Source organism: Tubulanus polymorphus, chromosome 4 (assembly GCF_964204645.1).
Source record: "Tubulanus polymorphus chromosome 4, tnTubPoly1.2, whole genome shotgun sequence".
In the NCBI taxonomy this organism is placed as follows: domain Eukaryota; kingdom Metazoa; phylum Nemertea; class Palaeonemertea; order Tubulaniformes; family Tubulanidae; genus Tubulanus; species Tubulanus polymorphus.
In genome coordinates this window covers 2,260,413-2,288,090 of record NC_134028.1, presented here as the reverse complement: position 1 = coordinate 2,288,090, position 27,678 = coordinate 2,260,413, and the positions used below count along the sequence as shown (strand labels likewise).

Below are 27,678 nucleotides of genomic sequence, written 5' to 3'. Positions count from 1 at the left end.
CCCGGAAATGAAATTATCACCGGTAAATTTTGAATTGCAGTTTTTTCTTAATCTTTGTTTGTCTAAATTTGATTTCACTGAACCTTAGTTCTACCAACTGGTATTTACTTGTGTGTGTCATTCTTACGAAGTGTCGATATTTTACGTTTTCATTCCTATAGATGTTTAAAAACGGAATTTAAATGGTTTTTAATTTCAAAATTTTAGAAATATGTTAATTCAAATTCAAGGCCCGGAAAATATATATTGTTCGTCTTTTTATCGGGTTAAATTATTCCATTTTGATTATTGATATAGGTTTTAGAAGTTTTGAGGCATGATCCTTGACTGTCTTTATTGACCTTGACTGATTTTGATTAAACCAGGAGAATGGCGAGTAGCATTGGTGAGTCGCTAAAAGTTCAACCATCTTCCTTCATCTTTGAATATCTGGGACTCTCTTCAGGGTCCATTTTCATGAAAGAGTTTTGTGTTTAAAACGGTTGAGTTTGAATTGTTGTCCTCATTGAAAGCATGAAGTAACCAAAATAGTAATTTTAAAACAATTTGGGTAAAACTTTTTTTTTGTGAAACAGAACTGTGTGGTCATATTTTTTGCAATTGTAATAATATTTCAGAAGAAGAAATTGCCCGGCTAAGAGTTGAAAACACATGTTTGTCCGAGGAGCTGGCTCAAGTGCAGGTAAACAATGAAAGCTTTACACTATTCTTGTTTGATAGGGGGGTAAATACTGAAATCTTTTATTTTTCTTCCAAAGTCCGATAAAGAATTTGTTTGGTCACTATGGAAACGACTTCAAGTTGCCAATCCGGATATTACGCAAGCCATAAATCTCGTAGTTGCCAGGTCTGTGTCTTTCATATATATTGAAAATACTTTTCAAAATCTTTTCGTAAAATTCTGCTCGATAAGGAAGAATCTCGCAATATTTCAGGGAGAAGGAAAAGACAGAAACGAAAGATCGAAAGGTTCTACAGATTTTACAAAGTAAAGATGATAAGATTGCTGAATTGGAACGAAAGCTCATGAGAGAAACTGCTGACAACCAATCGTGGCAAAAACGGTAATAATATAATTCATAGCAAATGATTTGAAGAAATCATCATATATCAGGGCATCCTCCCCCGGCAGGGATTCGAACCTGATGGCATCGAGATTGCCACGGCACGAAACCCTGCCATAATCGACCGTGTGCGCAGATACATGCGCAGTTCAGATGATGTGATTTTTAGCCAATCAGAAATCCTGTTTTATTTTAGCCCGGGTTTTCCCATTTATAGTTCTTCCTTGAAATCTGCCTCAACGATTATACAACGAGCAATCTGATTGGTGCCGCCAGTTTTCGTTCGGAAAGCTGCGCATGTACCTGCGCACCCGGTCTACTGATGCAGGGTTCGTGCCGTGGCTGAGTGTAGCGATGCCATCAGGTTCGAGTCCCTGCAGAGGGAGGATGATATCAGGGTGGCCACTTACCTCAAAATTAGGCTTGCATGTTATATTAGACTGTATCAGACTGTTCCCATCTATCTCTCATGTAATTGACTGTGTAAATTGGTCGGATTCTTAGCAGATCACGTCTGGGAAAACAACGTGCGTGTCAGGGAATAGTCGGGGGGGGAAGCGAGTCAAATAAAAGTGGCCGCCGTGTATTTATTATCAGCATCCCTCAATTTACAGAAAGATGGAAATGGAAGATACTGTTATTCGAATGGAAGTTGATTTGGCTGAAGGGAAGAAAAAATGTGAAGACTTACAAGATAAGGTAAAAACTGATTAGTTGGAATAAAGTTTCTTTCATCCTCAGAGGTGACTCATCGTCTTTAGGAGTCCCGACATTCCCGGTTCAATACAGATTCATTACGCGCTCCGTACTTTGTATTTATAGCTGCGTTGCGCCACCAACAAAGAACAGACTGTAAACGAACTACATAAACAACTCGTCGAAGGCTTCGAAAAGGATAAAGCGGAATTAGTTCATCAGCTTAGTCAACTGAGGGCCGAGAACAGCGTGTTGAAAACAGAAAACGCTGACCTCGGCGCTATCAAAATTGTACATGAAAGTAAAGTCACGGTAAGTAAGAAATACAAATAGATCACTAGAACCCGCAAACTCGGTAAATTAGGGTGTGGCCACTTTAACTGGAAATCACTTGTGATTGATTTTAGATGTTAGAACGCGACATGTCCGACTGGAGAGAAAAGTTCAACGCTATCAATTGTGAGGTACAGTTGACATTTTCAGAAACAAAATGTCTTATATCCACAGAATCTGGCACGCCGTAAAAGTTAATTTGTCACAAAAAATTCTTTTACAGCTCGAAGATATGAAAGCAAAAGTTTCCGGTTTTGAGAATGAGAAGGAAAGTGAGAGTGAAATAACGAGATTGAAACACGAATTGGAGGAGCTATGGGAGACGCATAAACTGTGTAAGCCTCACGCATTGGAACAGGCTGTAGTCATTCAACAGTTACAGAATCTACAACAAGATACACAAAGAAGTAAATATATAAAGCTCCGATTCTCGATACGGTTGAATTTCTAATTGTTCTAATTTGTCTATTTCTGTTGTAGTGATGAAAACACAAGATCGAACTCATGATTTAGAATCACAGACTTTCAGAACGGTGAATATTTCATTCTATTGTTTGGTTCTGTTGTCAAAACGATGCGTTTGCTTCATTGTTCGTTCAATCGTTTTAGATGTTCGAGGAAATGGAGAAGAAATACAGATCATTGTTGACAGTCGAAGCTGAAATACGCAGTCAAAATATTCAAATGAAACAGGTAAAAAAAACATCAGATATTGAGTGTCCTTAATGTATTTGCAGTTGATCCAGCTCCAATCAGAATGAACTAGGTAAGATAAACCATTGAAGTTATTTGATAAAATATTTTTCTGAATAATGCTTGTTCAATTCTAGGATTTATTAGAAAAAGGAGATAAGATCACCGATTTAGAATCGAGACTGAGTAATGGTACCGATGATGACCTGGTCGATGGAAAACGGAAACGAATGCACGAGCTTTCGAAAGATCTAGAGCAGGCTAAGGAAATAATCAGGGAACAGAATAGGTCGGTACATGTACCTTTAAGGTCGGAAAAAATATCAAAGCAGATACTTTGTATTTTCGATTACCTTTTGGACGCGCTATAATTTCAGGCAGCTGAAATCGTTGGAGAATGGTGGTGAAGTTTTAGACATGGAATTCTCATCTGCTCACCTGATAGAGAAGAGTTCAACTCCTACGAAACAGTCCCCACGTTCTCGTTCTCCGAGACGTGGCGGGGTCGCCAGTCCGGAAAAACTTGAGAATCTCTCGAGGAAATTAATAGGATTGCAACAGTTACTGCGTTTAAAGGTAAAACTTGATAATTCCTTAAGATAATTTTTATCGGGATAAATGACTGTGATTGAATTCATTGGAAGTTTGCTTTGTTTTTTTTTTGTGATTACAGAATAAAGAACTAGAAGAAATACGAACTGCTCATGACAAGCGTTTAGAACGTTTGAAATCGTTACAGAACGATCATAAACTGTTGAAAGAGCAGTACAGGTCACTAGAAGACGAATACCGCGGGTAAGATGCATGTGTTTGAGGTGGAATGTTGACCAGAATATAACATACAAGATCAAGAATTTTGGGTTAAGATTTGACACTTTGATTGGAACTGATTGATTATGATTCTAGTTTTAAATTCAACTCCAAACTGTAGAACTTAGTACAAATCTAAGGCAGGTTTCAATTGGTTTCTACCGATTCCGGAATAGCATGATCTGTTAACCTGTTAGAATGTAGGAAGAGAGTTTGTTATCCTGAATTACTATTTCTAGACCGGAATTAGTTCTATCGCAATCTACCTGCAGTAGTATTTCCTTTAATGACATGGAAGTAGAAAACTCACTGTTAACACTCGCTTTTTTACATCGTTTCAGTAAAACCAAAAAGATGAAACCGTTGAAGAGAACTGAACCGAAAAATTTACAGCGAGAGAACTCTGATGCCGTGTGGAATGAGCTGGCATTCTTTAGAAATGAAAATGGAAACTTGAAAACTGAAAGGTCAGTCTAATTCCATTAGAAACTGTTCATGTAACATGGGTAGAGGATCTATATGCTATTGGTCATCTTCTGGACTATTAGGATGAACTATACTCGAGGATGTGTTTTTTGTTGTGGGATTTTTTACAGATTATCGTCATAACTCGGATATAGTGTCTTATCAATGGTAGTTGTTCATGTAATTTTAAGTTCTTTAGACTTGATGTTCTGTAGATTGTATTGGATATTTTTTAGGTTGATGATGCAAGAAGAATTGGATAACCTTCGAGTGATGGCGAGTCAAGATGCAGCGACTATTCACGAACTGCAGGTCAGTTTGCAGCAGGAGAAAGAAGAATGCCTTTATCTGCGACAGGAGAATCTACGTTTACTGCAACCTCGCGAAACAGCCCTCGAAAAACTGGAAAATACACAGGCTCAGGTAAATGCCATATAACACATACCGGTTAGCCGGGTTGTTTCTTAAACTCATTGATTTTTGAGAATGTCTGCTTCATCTATTTAAAGTTGAAAACCAAAGAAACCACTCTGGAAGATTTGCAAGATCAGAATCACAAGTTACAAAAAGATAATGACAAATTGAACAGTGAAAGAAGGTAATGATTTCTGACTATTACGATGGAATTTGTTACGCATCCTTTTCATTATTGAGCAAAGTTTTCATTATATTACCGCAGGGCTCTAAAGACTGAAATAAACAGCTGCAAGAGAGAGGTAGCGGAGAAAAGAATAGAAATCGCTGACCTGAAACGAGATATGGCTCGATTGAAACGAGAGATTCTTACGTTGAAGAGAAAACGAAACTCAAAGAAAAGATTGAAAAAGAAAAGCCCTCTGCATCGCCAGGTTTGAATTCTAGAATTGTTTGTGTTTCGATACATTTTCGATCCTTTGCGTAAGCAGTGTTTGTATTGATTGTTTTGCATTTTCAGTATAAGGAGGTTCTAGACAAGGAATCAAATCGTTTGAACGATGAAAATGACTGGGAGGAGGTGACCACTGATAGGTAATGACTGTGCTGTTACGATGCAGTAAAGCTTCCAACCCTGTTTAAACTCTGTTTTACGATTTGATTGTAGTGAAACTGAAAGCGAATATACGAGCGGTGAAACTATAACGACTAGTGGTAGTTTGGGTATCGATATCGTGCGTGCTGCGCAGGCTGCGTTTACTGGAACAAATAATAAACCGACGAGTCCTCGTCAACTGAAAACACTCGCCAGTCGTAGACAGGTAAAATACAGCTGATATCACGCGTAAAATTGCTGCGGTTCTCACAGTATTCTCTTATTGTTAATGTTCTCATATGATTCCTGAAGATTGAGTCCATTGAAGAACACTTGAAAAGAATGACATTTAAGAATGAAACGCCTGTCAAGGATGTCGATGACTCGGAGCAAAAACAGAAAAAAATACCAAAAGGTAGGAAAAAGTAACAGTTTCATGATGAAATACGATACTGATTTATCTAAAAGACTAGCTTTATTAATTTGTGCGTAAATTGAATCAGTTATTAGATATCGAGATATGGCTACATCACCGATAACTGTGCATGAAACTATCAAATACAGATCATCTACTGCTCCTATACGTTCTAAAAATAAACAAATGCAGGCTCTTAAACAGCGAATCGGTTCATTGCATCAACAGGTAAAACAGCTCTTAAATCATACGTATTTTCAATAAATTAAGAAACAGTATCGATTGAGGTCTTTTTCTGAATTAGGTACAAGTTCTACGTCAAGCGAAGTCTAACCTGAACAAAGAAAACAATCAAATGAAAATTTCTCAGGAGAAATTGTCGGTGGAACTCGATTCATGCAATCAACGCCTAAAGACTGCCAGACAACAAGTGCAAGTGAGTAAAAATGTCACTCGACGAGAGCTATTTCGTACAACTAAATACATACAATTTATAATGAAAATATTGTTTTATATCTATATAGAAATTGTCAGCAGACGTGGAACGGTTACAGCAACAGAATAATCAACTAGAACAACAAATACTAGAAACAAACAGTCGTTCAACTACACCGACCACGCTAGATACAAGACGATCTGATTTAGACTGGAAACATCTCGAAAATAGACTCCGTGTAAGAATATAATATATCATATCCAACAGACTGTTAGTAGTCCTACTAGATAACTCGGTTCAGCTCAAGCTAAATTACGTCTTTAAGTCAAAAGCTCTGCGCAGTTGTTACTACAGATGCTTAATAACAACTGAGATTTAACATACTTTTTCTTTGTAAGGTATCTGCGAGTGAAGTTAACAAACTCAATAATCAGAATAAATCATTGAAACAAGAATTGGATGGGAAGGAAATCCTCATTCGGTCTCTTCAAGAAAAGTAAGAATTAGTGCAATATTGACAGTTTTGAAAGTTTATATTCTCTCTAGATTGTTGAAGTGGAATCATTTTATTTTTTCAGGATCAATCGACTGGAACGCGATGTTTCGCAGAAACGTATTCTGCTCGAAGACGCAAAACTGAAGTTCAAAATAGCCCAAAACAATGCGAATGCCGATAACACAACAATGGTAATTTAAATGTGTTTTCCTCGTGTCAAGTTGTTATCAACTCGGTGAAATATTCATCGTCCCGTCACTATTGAGTGAGGCTAAGTCTTCGATCAAGAATATTATAAATTTATTTATTTTTGATGGAATCGGTTAAGACTAGTTGCATTATGAAGTATATATAAAAAAACCCACAATGTTAACGAAAAACTATCTGTTTCCTGTACATGACGTTTATGATAAATCCCTGAAGATGTATAGAAGTTATCTACCTGTGGTCAGTGAGACAGATTTTAAGTCGTTTGTTAATGCTGTTTTTACATATGTTAAATTTTTGACATGTTGTAGGAAGATATGGAGAAACGTTTGAAATCGCTTCAGGAAACTCACGATCGACAACGAACCACTGTAAATATTACTGTAACAACTGTGTTTTGTTATCGTTAGAAAAACTAGAAAACATTGTTTTGAAATCTTTTACAGATTGAATCCCTAAAGATGAGATTGGCAGTGATTAGTAAAGAAAGGAGTGAATACGAAGGATTATATCGTAAATCTAAGATCGAATGTGATAAGAAGGTATATTCTAGCATTTTGTGAAATGTTGGAAATGATTAAAGATTATGATGTAGATATGATACTGATGAGAATGATTCTGTGAAACCATTTTAGGCAAAATTGCTGCAGGACTCGGAAACACGAACTGCTGATGTGGAAGTGATGATGTCTGAAATCGAACAAACAGCGCAGCAACAACTGCGAGCGCTGGCGAAGAAAAGCGAGGTCGCATTGGATACTGCTCAAGAAAAACTTGCCAACGCCCTCGATAAAAACGAAAACTATCATCATTTTATAAGTGTAAGTGCGTGTACCGGGTACTATAGACTGGGACTTGGTACCAGTTTACTGTGTAATATACGTGGGACTTCAGGGGAACAGAATCCAGTACGACCAAAAATACCTCTTCATGTGTTTTTGTCAGGACATTATTAGATTTTACCTATTCGGAATGAAAATCTAGGTTTGAAACGCTTTCATTATGACGAGGTTCTACCGTTGATCCGGGTTAAGCAGTATTGTAAAAGAGAAATGGAGCGAAGGCTTCCTTTGTTTTACTTTCATTTTAGTTATCGTATCGTATCTCATTATCGTTACAGTCATTAGCGCAAGTGCTATTGAGCGCGACTCAACACGCCAGAACGTTGGCTAGACAACGACGGATCGAACAACGTAAAACGCAACGAGAACAACTCCGACTACAACGTCGCACTTCACAACAACCGGTGCCGGTTTCTACGGTGAACGAATCATCGATGTTAACGGCTCAACGAGTCGCTAAATCTATATTAAACATCAGTCAGTCGGAGCTGGACGATTTCATGAAAACTCGTCTTAATAACGACGATGATGATGATGATGATGACAGCGAAGTTGAAGATGAAAAAGTTGTGGTAAGATTGATTGGTTTGTTGATTTCGTTTCGTTTGAATCACGTTATTTGGATGAGATAATTGAATTAACTAGTAATAGAAGAACTATCTAGCAGTCATGTATTTAGCTTACCGAGTAATCATCACGTAACTAATAAACATGTAAGGCAAAAAGTCTATTTGTCACATTTTTGTTGTAGTTTGATGGAGATATAGAAGCAGATCGAAAACGTGATAAACACTGGGTGAAACGATGGGAGAGAATTCTAACCAAAGTAAGTAAACCTTTCGTATAACTTTGTTCTCGTTCACGCTGAAATCTGTTCACCTCCTTTTAAGTGGATTTACTTTCTTGAATTTCAGAATGATTTTTCACTGCCTCTAGTTGATTGTATGATGGAAATGATGGATGAACGAGTTCAACTTTTAACGAAAATCTAGATTTATTCCTAAACTCTTTATTTATAAGTAGTAATTACTAATACAACTGTAAATGCATTTACATGAAATAGATGTTAGATAAAGGAATTGCAGTTGTATAGATATTTGACCCTCTGATTTTTAGATTATGCTAATAACAAGATAATGTGTCTATAGTTTTTATAGTGTTTTAAGTCGGTAGATTCATTAATGTATATTTTATACGGATATAATAAAATCATTTACCTTTGCGGGCAAAGGTTCAATCGATCTATTCTGTTGTAGTCGTTTATTTGTGTTGTTGACCGCGATCTGACTGGACAAATGGAGCTGAAGTATCGCTAATTATTCTTCTACGTTAACCTAATACTTGTATATTCACAAATCACGTATATTTTATAACGAAATACAATCGTGCGAGAAAATTCAGACGAGACTGATTGTTGTGGTTCCGGCAACTAGTTCATTTGCACGAAGAACACTGAGCTCATTGGCGCTAAACGGCTTCTTGACCTTTATGCCCGACAACCCACCACGTGAAACAATATAGCCGGATAATCTAATACGAACAGAATGTACTTCGTATTAAGTGGAATTATGACAGATTTACTATCATTGTAAACTAAAAATTTACTACGTAGAATAAAGGTTTAGATGGTCAATCTGTAAGAGAGCCGTGCTCGTGCATACATCGGATTCTTTCCATATGGATTAGGCACAAAATCAGCACCCAGTTCGCCCAGTTCGACTGTGCTGTGCAGAGACCTCGACGACAGCAAATGAATTCCGACGAAGTGATAACGAGTTTTTAAGGAGAACTAGACAATTATCTTTAGAATGAGACTTTAGAATATGACTGCAAAACGCCCAATAATGGCAGGACAACGTTTTGACAGTGATTTGCAGGAACCGGTTTGGTTTGGGGTGACATTTCGTAGTCTGTTCTTTTAAATGTAATATCAAGCTCTAATAGTTCTTATCGAGTATGATTTGAGAGTCATGTTTTACTGCAGTAACTTGTGTATATATCTAAGAACAGATCACTGTAAAGTGTTGTTCGCATGAGCACTTAAGAAGATATGTCATAATTCAACTTCAACTGGAATCATGATATACCTTACACTTCGAACGTGTTAGTTGAAACAACCAAGAAAGTCGTTGAAGACGAAAAAGGCGGTGGTATGTATTGCAGTCAAAATCACACGATTCGCCAGAACCTAAGGACTTGTGTAAAATGAGATTTCTGGAATTTATATTCTTGTATTTAAGGTGAAGCATAGTTTAGGAAACCTAGCTTAAGGGAAAACAAATTTCAACTTATTTACTTACTTCTGCGGGATGGAATATGATTTTGTCTATCAAATAAAGATTTTTCTTCATACTAAACTGGCTAACCGTCATGATTAAAAGATAAACAATTTATTTTGCGAAGGAGATTTTGATTTTCATATATGTACGTTTAGCGTTGTAGCCTGTTATACTGTATAACTTCATGTGTGAATAACATTAAATCGCTGAAATTTATTCGTCTATTATTACTTTAACTATAGGCCGTGTGATAATTGAGGGGCTGAAATGGCCGATGCAGATATAAATGCGATTCCGAAAGTGTTCCCCAAATCAGGAATTTTCGAAACGGCAGCTGGGCACTCGGATGGAAGCCCTCGCATCTCATATCGAGGAACAGAAGTTAGTATACTAATGTCAAATTGCAGTTTAATCTAAATATTCCTATACGGTTTTGCTTTTGATATGTAAATATAATGTAACCGTTAAATTATTCAATTACCTATATGGTACCATAGAACTCAAATCAATTTGATTTGAATTCTATGACGGTACATACACCACGCCTCGTGTTGTTATAGACTTTGAATTAGAATTCTGTTCATATGTGTCAATGTACGACCGAATGTTGCCCCAATTTTTAACAACTTCGATACCAAATACCGGTTCCACGGTGAATAACGAACTGAGTTATTGAATATAGATTTTAAGAATTGATGCCTTGTTCACACGCATAGATTTGAATTTGACTGTTCGCTGCAGGTTATCTTGAATAAGGTGTAGATTGTAAAGAAATTAGCTGAATGATTCATTTTCACGCGAGAAATCCCACTCAATAAATACAGCCAAAAAAGTTCATATATGTTTCTTCTTTGGCTGAATTATTGTAGGATTTCTCTCGTACAGCCACCTTACGGATATTGTGTATCTTATCGACTTACTCTGAAAATTGTTCCTCTTTCAGAAGAAATCCCGGGGATTACGACGGCGGAATAAGCGCGGTGAAATTCAAGAAATACAAATAATTCCTTCAGATGATGAGAGCGACACGATTGAGAGTGAAAAGTCATATCAAGGAGACCAAGAATCGACTCCTGTATTCATCAGCTCGCAAAAACTGAGTCCAGCACTGAGTAATAAAACATACGAAAATGGCGTCAAGCCGAGAGCCAAAACTGAGAGCGGCGAAGACTCACCGCGGAAAAATGAGAAGAAGACAAGAAAACAAAGACCAAAAAGCGATTCACACACTAAACACTTGAAACACAATAGCAGCGATCAGGAGGATACTGACGAAAATAAAAAGCACCCGAAAAGAAGATGGTCTTTGCTGCGAAGAAAAGAAAGTTACGTCGGATCTGATGATGAAAATGAGGATAAGACATCCAGTAAAAGATCGTCAAAAAGTAGAAAGAATGATAAAGATAAAGATGAGAAACCATCGTCAAAACATAAACCCGAGGATAAAAAATCAAGATGGTCAATTAAAAAGAAAAAGAAAAATAAAGAAGACGAAGATGGAGATGATGAAGAAAGTGACAACGAATGCTCCTCGAAGAAAAATGGAATAAGTCGCCATAATAGTGGGAAAAGTGACGATGACAGTAAAATAAGAAAAAGCAAAGAAAAAGAATCAAAGGATGCTTCTAAAACTAATGCAAAGAAAAAGGTTCCGTTTTGGAAACGACGTAAAAAGAAAGAACAGGTACAGGCTGGTGAAAACGGCAACGGGTCCGAGTCAGAGCCGGAAGAATTCAGCCACCTTACTAATCCAAATGAAGAGTTTAGAAACTATCTGATGCAGAAGAAGAACAAAACAGCAGCCGTGAAAGATCGACCACTTTTTTCGCAGCGTTACGTTCGGCCTAGCGTTGAAATGATGCAGGGGTTGGGTGTTGTAAATGCGTCTCTGGATGAAGCAGAAGATACGGATACAGGTGAAGTTAAAGATTTGAGTAACGATGAAAGCACTGCTAACTTTACAGCTGACATGGGAAAACCGAGACTACTGTTCTGTGTAAAGGATTATGAAGATGATAATGGTGACGATGACGCCACTGATGACGATGATAGTGAGCCAATTTCTCATAAAAGCGACGACGAAACAAGATTGGACGCGAAGACCAAAAAATGCGCTGTTAAAGACAAAAGGGATGCTCATTTAGAAAGTGTTAAAGGTTATTCGTTGTTTGGAAGATTGAAATACAGATCGAAGAAAAACGAGAAACAGGCCACTGATTCTGAAGCAGGATCTGAAAGTGAATTCGAAGATAAGGCAGATGACAGTAAGAAAGCTGAGAGAAAAGCAAAGAAAAAGGAAGCAAAGAAGGAAATGAAAGACAAGAAAAAGAAGGACAAGTCTAAATCGGGAAAGAGTGGGAGAAGTAGTAGCATTTTCGAAGATGAGATACAAGTGATCCATCTGAATAGGTACACAAATGATTATTCTAATGACGACGACGGCGATGAGGTCAATAGAGGTAAGGCAAAAAAAAAACATCATCAAAAGAAAGGAAAAAAGAAAAAGTCAGAAAGTGTAAGCGAAGACGAATCTGTTAACGAAATGAAAAAAGAACGACGGAAGGAAACTAATGAGAAAAAAGAGCGTAAACCGCACGGCAACGAAGATAAAAAAAAGAAGTCGAAAAAGGGATACGAAAATATTGGTAAGGAAAACCAAAAGTCTAAAGTAAGGTCGTCTAGGGAAGAGAAAGATGGGAGTTCCGATGATTCAGGTTCAGATGAAGAGCGAAAGAGGAAAGTAAGTAAAAGGTCGAAGTGGTCAAAAAAGAAGGACGCAGATAAAAGCGATGAAGATAAAAAGAGGAAAGACAAGAAAGACGGGAAGCAAAAATCTAAAAAGAAAGAAAATCGTAGAAATAGTGACTCAGAGTCTGATTGTGGTTCAGATAAGGACGGAGCTTCTGATAAGAGAAAGCAAAAGAAGACGAAGAAAAAGGGCAATGATCTGGACGAAAGCGACGACGAACGAGAATCGTCCAGTAAACACAAGAGAAAGTTAGGACTTTTTGGACGAAGCAAGAAGAAAACAGAACGCGATTGGGAAGATCTCGAATCTGGGGATAGTGAACACTCTAACAGAAATGGGATTGGAGATGTAAAAGTGATAAGGCATCACAACGCAAAGACTAATCATTCGGTATGAAACTGCGTGGAAAAAATCTGTTTACATAGTGCAATGGTATCAGGTATACAAACGATGCAGTAATATTTTTCTATTGCAGGGCGATGACGGTAGCGAAAGTGACGTCGACGTCAAAGATAGAAAAGGTCTCATTTCCATTTCTCGATGATGTTGTTCCAATCTTTTTAAAGTCTTTTTGATGATAACTACTCATCGATATTTCTTAATTTCAGCGAGTTGCATTTCAAACAGGACTTCGATTGGCGATATTAAAGATCGTATTCATCCGTGGAATAATCCGGATGATGATGTAAGCGATGGTCTGTCAGACGAACCGATCTATATATCCTGTTCTAACCTGTACAACTTATTGAACGACGTCGAAGCAACGAAAGATGAAAAGTTAATCATTATAGATAGTCGAGACGAAGATGCGTTCGTCAAAAAACACGTCCAAACCGCGATAAGTAGCGAAGACTTTTCCGAAGGCATCGAATTTTCTGTATTCAATGATTCGTTGATCATAGTTTACGATGCAAACGGACGTACGTATGATTTAACAGATAGTCGTTTGTCTCTGGTTGTCGACGCCCTACGAGCCCGGGCACTAAAACCATCTATTCTGGATCAAGGCTTTGATCGATTTAGCGCGAAATTTAGCTTTATGTGTCGCTCGTCGCAAGACGACGGTGGTTCGATCATAACTTATCCATCGGAGATTTTAGATGGAAAGCTTTATCTCGGTAGTGATGAACACGCTAGTAGCGAGGACGTTCTGAAACATTTGTCAATTACTCACACCGTTAATATTTCTACTGAAATAGGAAACGCGTTTCCGGGACGTGTAGAATATCTAAAAGTTGACGAATCAGAACTCCCTTTCAATCACTTTAATTCGACTGTACTTTTTGTATCGGACGCTTTAAGTGCGAAACGTGGTGGTTGTTGTTTGGTGCATTGTCACCAGGATGGAAATGCTCATAGCGGGGCAGTAGTTGTAGCTGCGATCATGTACATGCAGGAATTGAGTCTCAAAGATGCGATAGATCTCGTGAAATCGAAAAGAAACTGTTTGCACCTCGGCAATACGTACTGTAAAAGTTTGCTAAAGTTCGAAAAACAGGTCTGGGGAAAGAAGACAGATAATAATAGACTCGAAGGATGTTAGTTTTCTTGTTTATTACCGCGTCAGTAGATGTAGTGCATTTTTAGAAAAATCACCATTAGTTTTTTTTTGCCCGAAGCTAAGCTTGCATTGGTGTTCCATATGGTGTTTGACGTTAATAAATATGTGAAACTGATTTTAAGTGTCATTTTATGTATATCTATGCGATGGGAGGGAACTATTCTGTTTATATGATGCACACTGAACACTGATGAAACGACGTTGATACTGGTGTTATTTCCGTTAGTTGTAACATAACAGGAGGCAATAAGTAGATGTCAAGCCATCTGGAACGATTAGCTGGAACGAAACCGTAGAATCAATACATTGTTTATTCACCATATCTCAATTTCCTTGATCTTCAACTCAGTATACTGGTAAGGCAGAGTCGCGCTTCAATTTCTAAACTGACACGACAAAAAGCTGGCTATTAAAACTAACTTAAGATAAAAAAGAGATAAAGATAAAGTTGGGTCCACAAAAAACACAAACTTACTGATTTATGGCGTATCATATTTTATTGAAAAAAGCAAACTATTTGATAATGATAATGATATCGCATTTATCATTGTTTGAGTATAGATTCATGAATGAACCAATGAATACATTTTTCTATAATCATTTAATATACAATATAATATATCTAAATATTCTGATAACAATTAAAACAAATACATAATATACCGGTATACTCACTATTCATCACCGCAGATTAATATATATTAGAATAATATCCGATTATAAAGGCTCAAATAATTTAAGTAGTATATAATTTCAATTAGCAAAATATCTTAAATTAATTCATAAAATATATATACTATGTTTTGCATCATGAATATTCAAATATAATTATCGATTTACTATTTACAAAATCATAGCTTCCTGACAATGAAACTTGACGGAAACAAATCGTGTTCACATATTTGACATGGACGAAACGAGTAAAAAAACATCAAACATTCCGTACATTAATCAAAAAACTAACAACCAATCAAAGATAATGCGTGTATAAAAAGCTATATATAAAAACTTTGAAAAATACCACAAGAAGTGTATATGTGTAGGTGGCGCTTTCTGGACGAATATTTGCGATACGTTTTTAAGATATGTGAGGTATAAGCGCAGATACGGGTATGACGGCCCTAATCTGAGATATTCAGACGGACAATGGATTGACAGATTCATGGCTGATATGGTACAGATTGATTGCTGTGCAGCAAACAGCGGCACTTCTAGAACAAGTTACAATTGTTTCAAAATTAACCCTGCAATATCTTTAAATTGACATAGTTTTGCTCACGGAATTTTCGTAATTATTCAAAAATTTCCCCTTCACTTCATTTTAACATAATTGTATGTATGAATATTAATATATGAAATACGAAAAATACGTAGAATATCAATGTAAGATTATTGCGTATTTTCTAAAGGTATTTCGCTAAATTCTTCACTTCGATTTGAAGAATGGCGACTATTTGTTTCCGCTTGTTTGCCAGTGTCCGAATTTAGTTCGTCCGGTTTGTACAAATCATCCAAACTGGCTCGTATGACGCGACCATGGCTGTCTAAACTCTCGTGACTCTTCGGCCGTCTGAGAGGCCCACCGCTCGGATCCGTCGCGTAGCCGTGCATAGCGTAGTTGTCGTAGTAGTAACCTCTAGGCCCTTGCGGGTTATAACTAACAGGACTAACGACCCCTGGAGTACGGTTCATCGAGCCTTGACTGGAGTCTAACGACGAAAACGTTGCATCTCTCGCGTAAGACGTTGAATTGACCGTCGAAACGGCCTTATCGGAATATGTACCAGATTTAGTTTTATAGCTGGAAAAAAGATTAAAATACGTCACATGATTAATGATCGAACGCCCTCCACGTCGCATTCTGGTGATATTTTTTTAATGAAAATAGGCATTTGGTGTCTAGGCGCTCTCCCCTAGAAAATCGTGGAATTTTTAATGCCATTTAGTGCATTCTGGAACATTTTACTACTCAATTTCAACAGAAGGAAAAGAAGACCTAAAAAAGGAATTTTTAGGGCACATGGTCTGTTGTCTGTTGTACCACTAGGATCGTAGAGCGACGGAGGTCACTGTGGATACAACCACTGCCAGGGCTGGTGAACGCATTCCGTGCACCGCCTTAGATCCATAGATTGTCATTGTGAAGAATGAATATTTGGTTTACCTTTCATCGTGTGAAAAAGCTCTGTTTGATGAGGTTACTGTCGTGAAACCTTCTGATTTGAACTAAAATAAAAACAAAATGTGAAACTTTTTTTAACACGGTTTCGTTGATGATTTTCAGTAAAAGCCACACAAGTTACGTATAGGAACTGTATATCTAATAGAAAATAACACTTCGTGGAAAGGAATGTACTAAAATATGTTCGAAATAGGTTTGAATAACAGCGGGTTATCAAGAATTCTCTCAGCGGATTTACTCAGACAAAACAGTTCACGGTCATTGTTTTGGAATTTTGGCATACCATTTCAGGCATATCGATACTATATAAGTATCTACATAACCTTAAGAAATTAAACCGCTTGCCCTGACATAACGTTATCTAATTTACTCCAAGCAAATGCCGGGGACTGACTGTACGTACATCGCGCATCCACTTCGAATAAATATGCAAAATGTTCGTAAATCGTACGCAATATAAAAACCTGTTTTCTGATACCGGTATATATATATATATATAACCGGAAAATTACTTAGTTTCTATATATAAATGTTATGTATGTATTTACACTTGCATGGCCGTACCAGCACCCACCCATATACATATACACCCATGAGTATCGCGCATTCGATATCATTCATGTTAAATACTGAACTGATAAGTTCCTAGTGATAAGTTGATTAATCGTCGAACGAAATGTGTGTCGTGTTATACTAATTTAATGTAAAATCAGGTTTATATTTAATCAGCATGAGGTCATGCCCAATATCTACGTGTAATGCTACGAGCGGCCTTCGCTTAGGATTTCAGGTTATCAATATTTGCTCGGACGACGATTCCAAATATGATCTTGAAGTAGTTTCCCTGTGATAAAGTGAATTAATCATCATTACTTAATTCGTCCTGTCCGAAACATTATTTGCAGAACAATTTTCTCTAAAACGACACTGCATTAACTCCGCTAAAGCTTGCAGATGAAAGCTAGTGGCTGGGGATTTGTCGATAACACGGATAGACATAAAACACTTGGGAATCGCCAAGGAAAGGAAATGTTAAGAACATTTTAGCATGGTTTTTTGTGCCACGTACCAGCATGATGGCCAAAACATTGTTTTTGCTATTGTCGTAACTAAGGACACGAGATTCTTTAGTACAAACAGTACAGTTATTGAGACCCTGACTATGATTTGCGAAACACAAAACCGCGACCCAAACATATATTTACCTTACTCATTGATGTGACATAAGAGTTTTTAAACTCTTTGATTGTTATAAAAATAGGACGACACTTAAAAAAATAGAGGATCCATTTTAGCACATATGTTTTTCAGCGTGCATTTTACAAAAAAATTCGTTTAATGAAATATTTCTGATTTCTATCCAATGGATTCATTTCGGCATTAGAAACCAATTCATGGTTTTGTTCATTTGCTACGTAGGACTGACTAAGCTCCTCGCAGAAAAAATAATTTCTAACGAAACTTTTTATCTTCACTTGGGTAAATAACAGTCAAGGCCACATAGTTCGTAGGGTGTTTGGAATGGATCTTTTGAAATCGAGAGATTTATGGGTCATGTTCAAGCGCAATATATGTGCATATAAAAAAAAACTTGAAATACGTGTCTAAAATTTACGTGATCAGTTCAGAATAACATACCTGATCGAGAACGTAGCCTTATAAATAATAATTCTTTTTCAGCAAAATACCATTGAAATATATTATTTTGGCAAAGTAAAAGTAGAGCAGGCGCACACTTACGTAGTTTGCCTTTAGGAATCGATGTGTTAATCATTAGATACCCACCTTGGTTTTAGCTCTGCTTTGCGAGCTCTTGATGTGCGCCCTGTAGATAAAATAGGCCCCCAGAGCGCAAAACAAGAGACCAAGAACTAAGATCATAGGTCCTATAAACGAACCATCTCGACCTAATACAACGCGACCGGTGTGGTATAAACCGGTAATCGTGGCGCCGATAACGAACATTAAAAATCCCACCCCAAAACAACCGATAGCAATGAAAAACGGAATTCTTCCATCTCCGTAGGTAAAACTGTTCATTTGCGCTCTTGATTTTTCGTTTCGGTAAGCAACTGCCATTTCGTGTTTTTTAGGGTCGACATACTGCGAGCCGCCGTGAGAGTAAGCGATGGTTGATATCGTTGCATTGTGACTCGGAGTATTGTAACTCTGGTCCTGAGGAGTCGACGTAGCCTGAGCCATTCTTATCCAAGAATATTTCGACTGAATTGAGCACACTCGCGTTGAAAATTACTCAATGATATATTTTTATATAACTCCAGATTCTCCGATATCAAGTCGAACTTAATTGTTGAGTCATAAGTTTTATTGATAATGTGAAAAAATATGATCCTTTTTATTCCACATGGGTGTTAGTTATACCCCGCATTAAATTCACTAGATTTGCGATAAACACACCCCTCTCTCCGCTGTATATCAGACTGGTATTATATGCAAAGGCATATTAATAACGTGAACGCGCATAAAGCTGTCCTAGAATGTACATGCCGGGCCAATACTGATAAGGGAAATCAATAGACGAGGAATCTACACTCAAAACAATATCAAGTGCTATAACGACCGCCCGTACTATTACACCAGTACTGCGCGCATTCACGGCTCACGCCGTTAGTACTGTATAAAATGCCTCGGCTTCCGTCGAGTCAGTGCGACCGACGCTTCTTGACGAGTGACGGGTGGCTGGGCATATTTAGAGGGGACTTGCTCCCTATGGACCCTTACGAGAGCCCACACGAGCCGGGCCGGTGGGTGCATTTGTCAACCGGGGTTCGGATCGACTTCCTCCGCTGCACTTGGCGGCGGACCCGCGGCAGCCGGTCTTTCAAGATCGGACCGCTCTCTCGGGCCGCTGAGTGCCGGGATTCACCTTTAAAGAAATTCAGCAATTCTTGAAACACTACTGAATAAAAACTGCCGTAATTTCCTTCACTATATTTTTTGAAATACCAGTGTTAATTTTTTCGTTGGCCTATTTACGACTCACAAACGCCGCGCAACATGTGAATTTTATCACAGTCATGTGCTGCCCCTATACACAACGTTGGCGGTGAATATGTGAACTAACTTATTGCTCGCTTGCCACAGTCCAATTAATGCCCAATCAAGTTAGTTTACAAGTTCACCGCTATCGATAAATATAGGGGCAGCACTTGACAGTCAGGTTGTGACTGCGGTTAGCTGAAAAAACTGCCACTGAAACCAGTACGCAGTAAACTGCCGCGATATGTTTTACCATAAACTAGGATTTATACGTCCATGGTTTATATTCTATAGTTTGGAAATAGCCGCAACATTTCGTTGTTCGCTGATATAACTCATCTATACTTCACTCGAGCTGTTGCACAGTCATGACTTTTAAGTCCAAAGGTGGTCTTAAATCTTAAGTTGTTAGATTGGCTATAGAACTAAGTTGGTATTAGACTGGTCTTAAGTCTAAGCCATCACTAAGCAACCGGCCCCGCCATCCCAGAAATACGAGACCAAACGCTCCCGGCTTCATTAAGCGACCAGTGTCACTAATAGGGCCCTACAGCAGATAAAATATGAAATTGAAATCGTGCTTTCAAAGAGAAAATCTCCCACGGACCGAAAAGATTATAAGCTTCCAGAGAAAATCAGAACGAATATCCATGTATCTTTACACATATAAAAATCTGAATTCGTTTTATTAATAAATTTCTATAAACACATTTATATATATATATATATATTTTACTGTAGTTTTCTGGATAAATTGTATACACAGCGTCCGAAACATTTCCAGTCATCATTTTTAAGTAGAAAGATGCAAACTAACTTTTTCTCTGTTAAAACGAAAATAAATCATATAATTTTTTCTCAAGATGTAGTAACTGGTATTATAGCATTTTCAGATAGCAATACGATGAGAGTATTCTCTTTTGCAAAAAGATTTGTGGTCTCTCTCTACATAAAATCAGGACATTTAATCTGGACTTTTAAACTGAAAACCGGTCCCAAATAATCTGGAATAACAAAAGTTTCGCTTCGCAAAAAGGTATTATTTACACAAACCATTCCATAGTCAGAAATTTGCAAATAGTTACTAATTCAATTTACTGAAATACAATGTATTTACATATGTATATATCTATATCTATTTAACATCTTGGCGAATAAATTACAAAATTCACTTTTCTTTCACTTTACTGTTCATAGGTCATAGGATAACCCTTACCCGGTATGCAGACTAAACTATCCTTTACCCGGTAATTACCAAAGCCCGATTGATAAAGATTTAACCGTACATTCTGGAATGTTTATTTACTGGCTTTCTAAGGAAATATATTGAATTGAAAATATCGTTAAATGCTTCGGAATCATTTATCATATATATATATATATATATATATATATATATATATATATATATATATATATATATATATGTATTTATATATACAGCACGGTAATTCATAAATTAAGGTTTACACGAACAGGTTTTTCATTTCGTCTCGGATTGTTTTTTTCGTTGTTGGCCGCATTTGTTGTCATGAAATTAGTAAGCTTGAGTAGATTGTTCGTTATGAAGATGACGTTGATGGCTGTAGATGAATACTGGATGGATCGCTGAATGGTCCAACACGATTTTTAGAGTCAATCGCCCGTACGGCGAAATGATAACGATTTCCTTCTTGGAACTGCGTTAAAGTACACGCCATCGGAAGCGGTAACGCCTTCACATCTCCAACCTGAAATACATTCACTATTCGATGAAATATATTCCATGACATATTTGACTTCATTTGATGCAGTATTTGATGGACACTTAGGGTAAAACAAACTCAAAATCAATTCTTAAAGATGCACTAGTGAAGTCCACCAATTTTACAAGATGCACTGAAAGGGTCGAGTGAACCTAAACATCTAGTTCCACAGTTTTAGATTGAAATCAGTTTATATTCATAGAACTTAATCAAAACTGACTCCGTTTCCTCAATATTCCACTTACTCGTTTCCACAATGAAGTACTAGGCGGCGCTGAACTCTCCTGATAGGCGTACAGCTGATAACGAGAGATCTCTTCGTGATTCAATGACACTTGCATGTTCCATGATAAAACTATTCCTGTAATACATTGAAATGAATCACATTTATCGGATGAAAATCACTATTAGAATCATTTAGCAGCATACAAAATATTATCTGGATTTTACCTTGGGTAACTCTGGATATTTTCAGACCAGGTTTTGGAGGCACAGATTTTCCATTTTTTAATGTAGATTGCGGTTGCAGCGGTAAAGGAGCTGGATGTTCAACCGCTATCGGGGTCGGTTTTGTCGTATTAGTCTGAACTGTGACTGGTTTAGGAGGTGGTGGTGTCTGAAATTCAACGAGAAAGTGAAAAGCCACACGCAACATTGTAATGCTCGTTGTGAATAGGAACGGTAAGTAACTCAATGGACATCGAACAAGGCATTGTTTCATCGATGGTTATAGAAAGAGGCATTTATTTGAACATAGCATCTAGACTCGGATGGATATGAAGGTGTGATACGTACGACAGTGATTGATGATGATGAAGGAAGTTGAACTGCTGTTTGTTTAGGTGCCGCTGGTAATGCCGGTGTAATTTGTTGCCGAGGCATCACAGCCGGAGACTTCATCTGAAAATAATATATGAACCCGTACATTACATGAATTCTGTGTACTAAACATCCTGACTAACAAGTGACATTCAACAAAAAGATGTATTGGAAGTAACATTATGGCATACAGCCTGTTCTAAATAATCTAACTCAAGAAACTCTGCGCAAATAATATGATTACATAGGTAAAGCAAAAGTTTGAACAGGTAACAAATGATTATAATGATCACCCACAGGACCCAGAAGCTATTTCGACTGACAAGGAGTGATTGTCGGCAAGATTTTCCTCTTACCGACAGCACTCAATTGGACAGCACTGGTTATCAATTTCAAAAATCTCATCTTTAACATTGATAATATGCAACATACCACATTAGCAGTTTGAGGGAAGCTAGCTTGTTGTAGTAGTGGTGAAGACGCTGGAACCTGAACTATCGTTGATCGTACGTTACTACCGGCCGGAGGCTGCTGGAGTAGAGTTACAATCGGAGGACGCGACGACGTGCTAACAGCTGGGGCTTGATAGATGATCGTCGGCGTCGTGTTCGGCACCGCTGAGTTCTGTCTCAGATACACGGCTTGTCCTTGATTATTCACCAGTATTCCCGTACCCGCCGGTAACTGCTGAAGCGGCCGAACTTGTTGCATCACGCCCTGAATGTTTCCGGTGACTAGCTGCGGCGGAGCGGGACCTCGTACGATATTCACGCTGCCGGTCGGTTTCTTTTTCAGCGAATCGTCGCCGGTTAAATCGATTACCTGTAATGAAGGCGGTCGCGTTGTGGTTGTCAGCGTCGTCGGAGCCGGTACGGCTAGTCGAGGTTGACCGATGACACCCGACGTAAATCTCGGCCCGTTTTGTCTGACCGCAGAAACCGGTACGGTGATTGAATTCGGAAACAGTTGCACGTCGCGCGGATTCGTCGTCATTATAGTACCGCTCGTCGCTACATTGATTTGTTGCGCAATTGTTGAATTGACTACGTTGGCATTGACTACGCGTTGACCAGTTGAGGTTATTACTGCTGGAAGAGTCGCTGGCATCATCGCCTTACCAGCAGGTTTTATAATCTGGTGCTGATTCTGTTTAGCGAAGTTAGTGACGGAAGGCGGAGTCGCAGGCGATGGAACGAACTATAAAAAGAAATTGATAGAAAGCATGTAGTAATCATCGCATCAGATATTTCTATTAGAGAAGCTTGAATTCAAGCCCCATACAAGCAAATGAATACCTATTTCTAACAGACCTCAGGGTCGATTTTAGGAAAATTGGAAGGCCAAGGTCTAGAAGAAATGAATAAGGAATTGTTCAGATAAACAAGGGCAGGTTTTAACGATCTTTGTCTTGATGAAAAGGGCAAACTCAATGTCCCTAAATTTGCCCTGTTGTCTTACGTTTTACAGAGTCTTATGCAGTCAAATTCATCGAGAAAGTCAGTAATGGATTTACACATACTTTATGCAATAAATACTGGTAAGGAAGGATAAAACTAAATGCTATCGAATGTACAGAATTGTTCATATCGGGTACATTCAAATAATTCTTTTCTGTTCAGTTTTTTTTACCTGCATTTGACGAACTAACTGAGACATCGTATTGGATGATGTGGTCAGAGTCGTATTCGCTGGCATAAGATTAGGTCTGATCGGTATCGTGGTCGTTGGTGGAGATTTACGCGGAGTAACTGGTCGATTGTGACCGATGACGGTCGACGCGGCGAACGCGGCTTGTTGCATTTTAGCCACCTGAAATAATTATCGAATCAGCAAATATGAAGAATCAGTAATCTTCATTGATTGTAACAGATAATTTTTCTCGTTATCTACCTTTGAATTGTCGACCTGGAGGCCTATACTACGAGTAGAAACCTACAATGATGACATAAACAAATATAGCAAATACTGATTTACTTCTAACACGACCATTCATCATAAACACAGAATACTAACGACACTAACCCTACGATTGGTCTTTGATTGTAGTTCGTTTTGATTTATCAACACCTCGGCCTCTTCTACTTTCTTGCGCAGTTCAATCGCTGTAGCTTTCCAAGCTTCGTTGCTCACTTTCAACTCTTGCACACGTTTTCGCAAAGGTGCAATTATTTTCTCCATTTGTTTCGTAAGGTACAAACTGAATTTAGCTTGCATGAATGCTTCGAAGTCCTACAAATATGCAAGAATAAGAAACATTTGAATTTGTTTAATCCAGATCTTGACCTAATGCAGACATGATTTATTATCCATTGAACGCATGTAGAAGCCGATATCTAAAACTACCTTTTTATTTTGTGGTTTATCTCCGCTGTCCGTTCCATTATTTGTCCGAGCATCATTAGATACGGAAGTTCCCGTTGACGTGTCCATAGCTTCGTAGCCATCGGAAACAGGTACGGATTCCGTACTTGAACTGAAATCCGACATTGGTTGAGAATTTGCATCGTTCACGTCAGGCGGAGGGACTTTCATACGTTTAGCCTCGGGTTCATTCGCCTCGGGTGATGCAACTCGTTTGCGTACAGCATCGCTTTGACTAGCATCGGTTATCTGGTTACAATCTTTGTTGGTTCCAATGTTTTCATCATCACCTACTTCTTTATTGCCAGTATCGTCTGAAGTAATGAATGAAGAAAAAACGTCATGAAGTTTTCAAAAACCGAATCAACTGACAAAAAAAGCGAGATTCTTACCTTTAACTTCCTCTTCATCACTATTTTCTAATATCAGAATGCTGTTATCCGTTTTACTAGTGCTCAATGTTTCCGACTGATTCAATTCTATGATTGACTCATCTTCGTTTTTATTATCAGCAGCATCCACCGTATCTTCAACTACATCCTCCTTCACTACCGAATGCTCGGCAGACGTCACCAGAGCGGACGACATATTTTCGAACAAATTTCCTGAATTTCTAGAAGTTGCCGTCGTCGTCGTTGATGCAACCCGTACATCCGATACGACCGGTTCATTCGACGCTTTATCCGGCGCGAGTTTTTCAACTTGCGAATCGTCGCCGGATGATTGCGACAGATGGTTGAGCGCGTTTTCCACGACGCATTTGAACGAGTCGCGAAAACTTTTACCGATTTGCAGAGCGCCCGACGATGATTTACTTTTACAACTAGACGACAACGAAGAGTCCTTCGAAGAAAACATGGCACTGTTTTCGTCATCTCCTTCGTCCAGAATCAGGTTTTCATCTTCCGTAACTTTCGTCGACTTCGGAAAGGACGATTCGGTATCGTCCGACGATTGCGGCGGGCTTTTCAATACGTTTTCATCCACCGAGTCGCAGTCCAATTTCGTATCATCGAATTCGATGATGTTATACTCGCTTTCGGCGTCGATCTCGACCTCTAACACATCCTGCTCACCGGGATTATTCAGCGATGCATTTTCATCTTTCGATCCGTTCACGATCGCGTTGATTTCGTCGCCGATCGTTCGTTCGTAAATTTCGTCGGGCGATTTCTGTGAATCGTCGACGCCAACGACACTCGCATCATCAGCATCTATTTTCGTATCGGAATTACCTGCTTCAACAACATCGCGGTTATTCTCGATTGAGTCCGACAATTGAATATTATCAACGCCTTTGTCGTTAACTGAACCAGGAAGATCTGTATTTACATTTTCATCGCCATCATTCATTGAATCATCAGTGCAATGAGTCATTTTATTTGACTCCGATAATCCATTGTTCGCGCAGCTTTCCGTCAATTTTCCGGATGCTTCGAATTTTGATTCTATTTGCAACAGTTTCGATTCAGACGTTTTTTCGATGATTCGATCGGTATCGTTTCCATTCATAACCTCATCATCGGCGCCCATTACCTCATCATTCTGAGTAACATCGCCATCCTTATCAGCCAGGTTCTCTTCATTTTCTAGATCCACATCAATTTTCTGATCATTTTCATGATCACTTTTCGATTTAGACATTTTCGGGGAATCTGCAGCCATTTCTTCATCGCCGCTGTCTAAGACTTTATCCTCCGATGGGCTGACGGTTATTCCAGTTTCCGTGATGCTATTTTCACACAACAACAACAATTCATCAATTTCTTCATCTTGCGTATTAGGACTGTGAGGAACGGTTTCTATCGAACTTGCCTTAACAGCCACTGATTCACCTGTAGCCAAAACATCTTCACTGGTTTTACCGCCATCATCTAAACCATTCACTTTATGTTCCGTATTTTCACTTAGACAATTCACTGCACCAACTGATTCAAACGATCCTTCTGAACATCCATTTGTTAACTTTGTCATAATTTGTAAGTCCTTTCCCTTGATAACGTTGTCAGTGGCATCACCGGTGCCATTTGACTCAATAATATCCCCATTGATAATAGCTGAACTCGGATCATTAGGTCCCATCTTATTCAATGTCTGCTCTGTTTCTTCTGATGAAATTTTCTCATCTGAAATATTATGGAAATTACTTTCTACTAATTCATTGAAATATCACTTTCAGCAGCAAAATGATCGCTTCAAATTAATTTTGAAATAAGATATTTTACCAAGTGTTACTATTCATATCCGAGCATTTAAACAATTCTTTTCATAAAGACACATGCAAGATATTGAATGGTTATCAAAATTTCAATAATAAAAGAATATAGATAGAAATTCTAGTCTTCCTCTAGGAACCTTTTCCAGGCTTTAGATATTCTATTGGGAAGTTCTCGTGCAAACCTGTACACAATTAGAATGTGCTGCCGGCTGGTGGAGACTTGTGATACTAACAATATACCAAAATAGCTAGAGAATGGAATGAATAGCATGACTAGTGGGCTATATGTTCTCTCTTTTTAGTTTCTAAAATAATCTCAACTAGGTTTAAGTATGAAGATAGCCATCATGAAAGGCTATCTTCCCTGGTCAGTAAATATAAAATCCTATTACGTTCATTATGAAGAAGCTAGCACGTTTAACCCAGAGGAATATGACACTATTCACTCAATGAATGCATGGCGTGCTGCAAGCTGCTGCTGATTTATCTCTACCTTTTGCAAACTGAATGTGAACTCCACCAACGTCAGTAGTAATAGGCATCTCGGTATCACTACCTACAACATACAAAGCATACGGTGGATACCAATTCTCCAATAATAAATCCCTAAATTTCATTCAAATTTTGCTTGCATTATGTAATTTCCATTATCAACATTGCAGAAGTGGTAGTGCTAATGAATTAATTGCTTGGATTGATTTGGACACACTGTTTTTATCATAAACTTCTACTAGACCAAGTTTACCATGAAAAACATTTTATTCGATTGAAAAAGTATCCTCCATGTTTATATCTGACTATCTTATCTAATATTGTCGAGGTAGGAAATGGTTTTACTGGTAATGCAATGAAGTACATTCTCAATGATTACATATTTCACTGTCCATACAGGGTTGTGCAGTAACCTGTCTTTAGGAACAAAATATGAAAAGTTCCTCTCAAAGCTATCAGTAGTTAGATACATGCAAATAGATGGCAGTAATCATCAACAGCAACGGTTGTTTTATAAATCCAATAGATGGCAGTGTTGCTACCACGCCGACCACCACTGGATATATATGCAAATCATTCTCAAGTCAATAGCTGTATAATGCAGCTTATGACGTTCAGGTTATTATAATACAACTAACCTAGATAACGAGAGCAATATTCTCGTGTATAGCAAAAGGGTTAATCCGAAGAAAGGAAGCCATTGTGATTTGCGGCAAAGCATAATCATTGATCAATCCAAAAAATTATCAAAATTATTCTGCCAAAACGAGTAATTTAATTCTTGAACATTTTGTACCCAATATTGA

General features: G+C 38.1%; 4 protein-coding genes across 7 annotated transcripts; 2 read left to right on the top strand and 2 right to left on the bottom strand.

The window, feature by feature from the left end:
- On the top strand, window positions 1-8,629 carry LOC141903639 (uncharacterized). Of its 3 annotated transcripts, XM_074791847.1 has the most exons (32): window positions 1-22; window positions 298-385; window positions 618-682; window positions 759-847; window positions 936-1,064; window positions 1,679-1,763; window positions 1,887-2,072; window positions 2,168-2,224; window positions 2,317-2,500; window positions 2,574-2,626; window positions 2,703-2,786; window positions 2,924-3,075; window positions 3,164-3,362; window positions 3,460-3,581; window positions 3,938-4,063; window positions 4,298-4,484; window positions 4,571-4,659; window positions 4,741-4,909; window positions 4,996-5,069; window positions 5,143-5,296; window positions 5,383-5,485; window positions 5,574-5,713; window positions 5,790-5,921; window positions 6,010-6,159; window positions 6,320-6,417; window positions 6,500-6,608; window positions 6,936-6,995; window positions 7,071-7,166; window positions 7,260-7,445; window positions 7,745-8,038; window positions 8,218-8,292; window positions 8,381-8,629. In XM_074791847.1, exons 2-32 carry the CDS (start codon window positions 370-372, stop codon window positions 8,456-8,458), a joined length of 3,741 nt encoding a protein of 1,246 aa, XP_074647948.1. In that variant the 5' UTR covers window positions 1-22; window positions 298-369; the 3' UTR covers window positions 8,459-8,629. The 3 variants fall into 3 exon arrangements, with proteins under 3 accessions (XP_074647948.1, XP_074647949.1, XP_074647950.1); XM_074791848.1 differs by lacking the exon at window positions 1-22 and having other exon boundaries at window positions 268-385; XM_074791849.1 differs by lacking the exons at window positions 1-22; window positions 298-385; window positions 618-682; window positions 759-847 and having other exon boundaries at window positions 953-1,064; window positions 1,683-1,763.
- Window positions 8,630-9,427: 798 nt separating this feature from the next.
- LOC141903203 (uncharacterized) lies at window positions 9,428-14,139 on the top strand. Of its 2 annotated transcripts, none has more exons than XM_074791255.1 (5): window positions 9,428-9,616; window positions 9,988-10,126; window positions 10,689-12,884; window positions 12,970-13,015; window positions 13,103-14,139. In XM_074791255.1, exons 2-5 carry the CDS (start codon window positions 10,013-10,015, stop codon window positions 14,035-14,037), a joined length of 3,291 nt encoding a protein of 1,096 aa, XP_074647356.1. In that variant the 5' UTR covers window positions 9,428-9,616; window positions 9,988-10,012; the 3' UTR covers window positions 14,038-14,139. The 2 variants fall into 2 exon arrangements, with proteins under 2 accessions (XP_074647356.1, XP_074647357.1); XM_074791256.1 differs by having other exon boundaries at window positions 9,428-9,706.
- A 406-nt stretch (window positions 14,140-14,545) lies between these two features.
- On the bottom strand, window positions 14,546-18,761 carry LOC141903214 (uncharacterized). The gene is made up of 3 exons (XM_074791287.1): window positions 18,023-18,761; window positions 16,220-16,281; window positions 14,546-15,856 (listed from the first exon to the last, which is right to left on the bottom strand). The coding sequence occupies exons 1-3, from the start codon at window positions 18,437-18,439 to the stop codon at window positions 15,445-15,447; spliced, it is 891 nt and encodes a 296-aa protein (XP_074647388.1). The 5' UTR covers window positions 18,440-18,761; the 3' UTR covers window positions 14,546-15,444.
- A 1,923-nt stretch (window positions 18,762-20,684) lies between these two features.
- LOC141903201 (uncharacterized) lies at window positions 20,685-27,047 on the bottom strand. The gene is made up of 11 exons (XM_074791247.1): window positions 26,874-27,047; window positions 24,555-26,288; window positions 24,145-24,476; window positions 23,824-24,030; window positions 23,692-23,733; window positions 23,431-23,610; window positions 22,234-22,998; window positions 21,778-21,882; window positions 21,433-21,598; window positions 21,228-21,343; window positions 20,685-20,967 (listed from the first exon to the last, which is right to left on the bottom strand). The coding sequence occupies exons 1-11, from the start codon at window positions 26,995-26,997 to the stop codon at window positions 20,800-20,802; spliced, it is 3,939 nt and encodes a 1,312-aa protein (XP_074647348.1). The 5' UTR covers window positions 26,998-27,047; the 3' UTR covers window positions 20,685-20,799.
- Between the last annotated feature and the right edge of the window lie 631 nt (window positions 27,048-27,678).

Bases quoted from the DNA above. Each gene is read 5' to 3' on its own strand.
- LOC141903639 (XM_074791847.1), top strand. The intron at 3,582-3,937 runs GTAAGATGCATG...ACATCGTTTCAG, and splicing joins CTAGAAGACGAATACCGCGG to TAAAACCAAAAAGATGAAAC. The intron at 7,446-7,744 runs GTAAGTGCGTGT...TTATCGTTACAG, and splicing joins ACTATCATCATTTTATAAGT to TCATTAGCGCAAGTGCTATT.
- LOC141903203 (XM_074791255.1), top strand. From the start codon at position 10,013: ATGGCCGATGCAGATATAAATGCGATTCCGAAAGTGTTCCCCAAATCA. The intron at 12,885-12,969 runs GTATGAAACTGC...TTTCTATTGCAG, and splicing joins ACGCAAAGACTAATCATTCG to GGCGATGACGGTAGCGAAAG. The intron at 13,016-13,102 runs GTCTCATTTCCA...TCTTAATTTCAG, and splicing joins CGACGTCAAAGATAGAAAAG to CGAGTTGCATTTCAAACAGG.
- LOC141903214 (XM_074791287.1), bottom strand. From the start codon at position 18,439: ATGGCTCAGGCTACGTCGACTCCTCAGGACCAGAGTTACAATACTCCG. The intron at 16,282-18,022 runs GTGGGTATCTAA...TTTTTATTTTAG, and splicing joins AAAGCAGAGCTAAAACCAAG to TTCAAATCAGAAGGTTTCAC. The intron at 15,857-16,219 runs GTAAACCAAATA...TCTTTTTTCCAG, and splicing joins GCTTTTTCACACGATGAAAG to CTATAAAACTAAATCTGGTA.
- LOC141903201 (XM_074791247.1), bottom strand. From the start codon at position 26,997: ATGAAATTTAGGGATTTATTATTGGAGAATTGGTATCCACCGTATGCT. The intron at 22,999-23,430 runs GTAAAAAAAACT...TTCTTTTTATAG, and splicing joins AGTTAGTTCGTCAAATGCAG to TTCGTTCCATCGCCTGCGAC. The intron at 20,968-21,227 runs GTAAGTGGAATA...AATGTATTTCAG, and splicing joins GTACTTCATTGTGGAAACGA to GTTGGAGATGTGAAGGCGTT.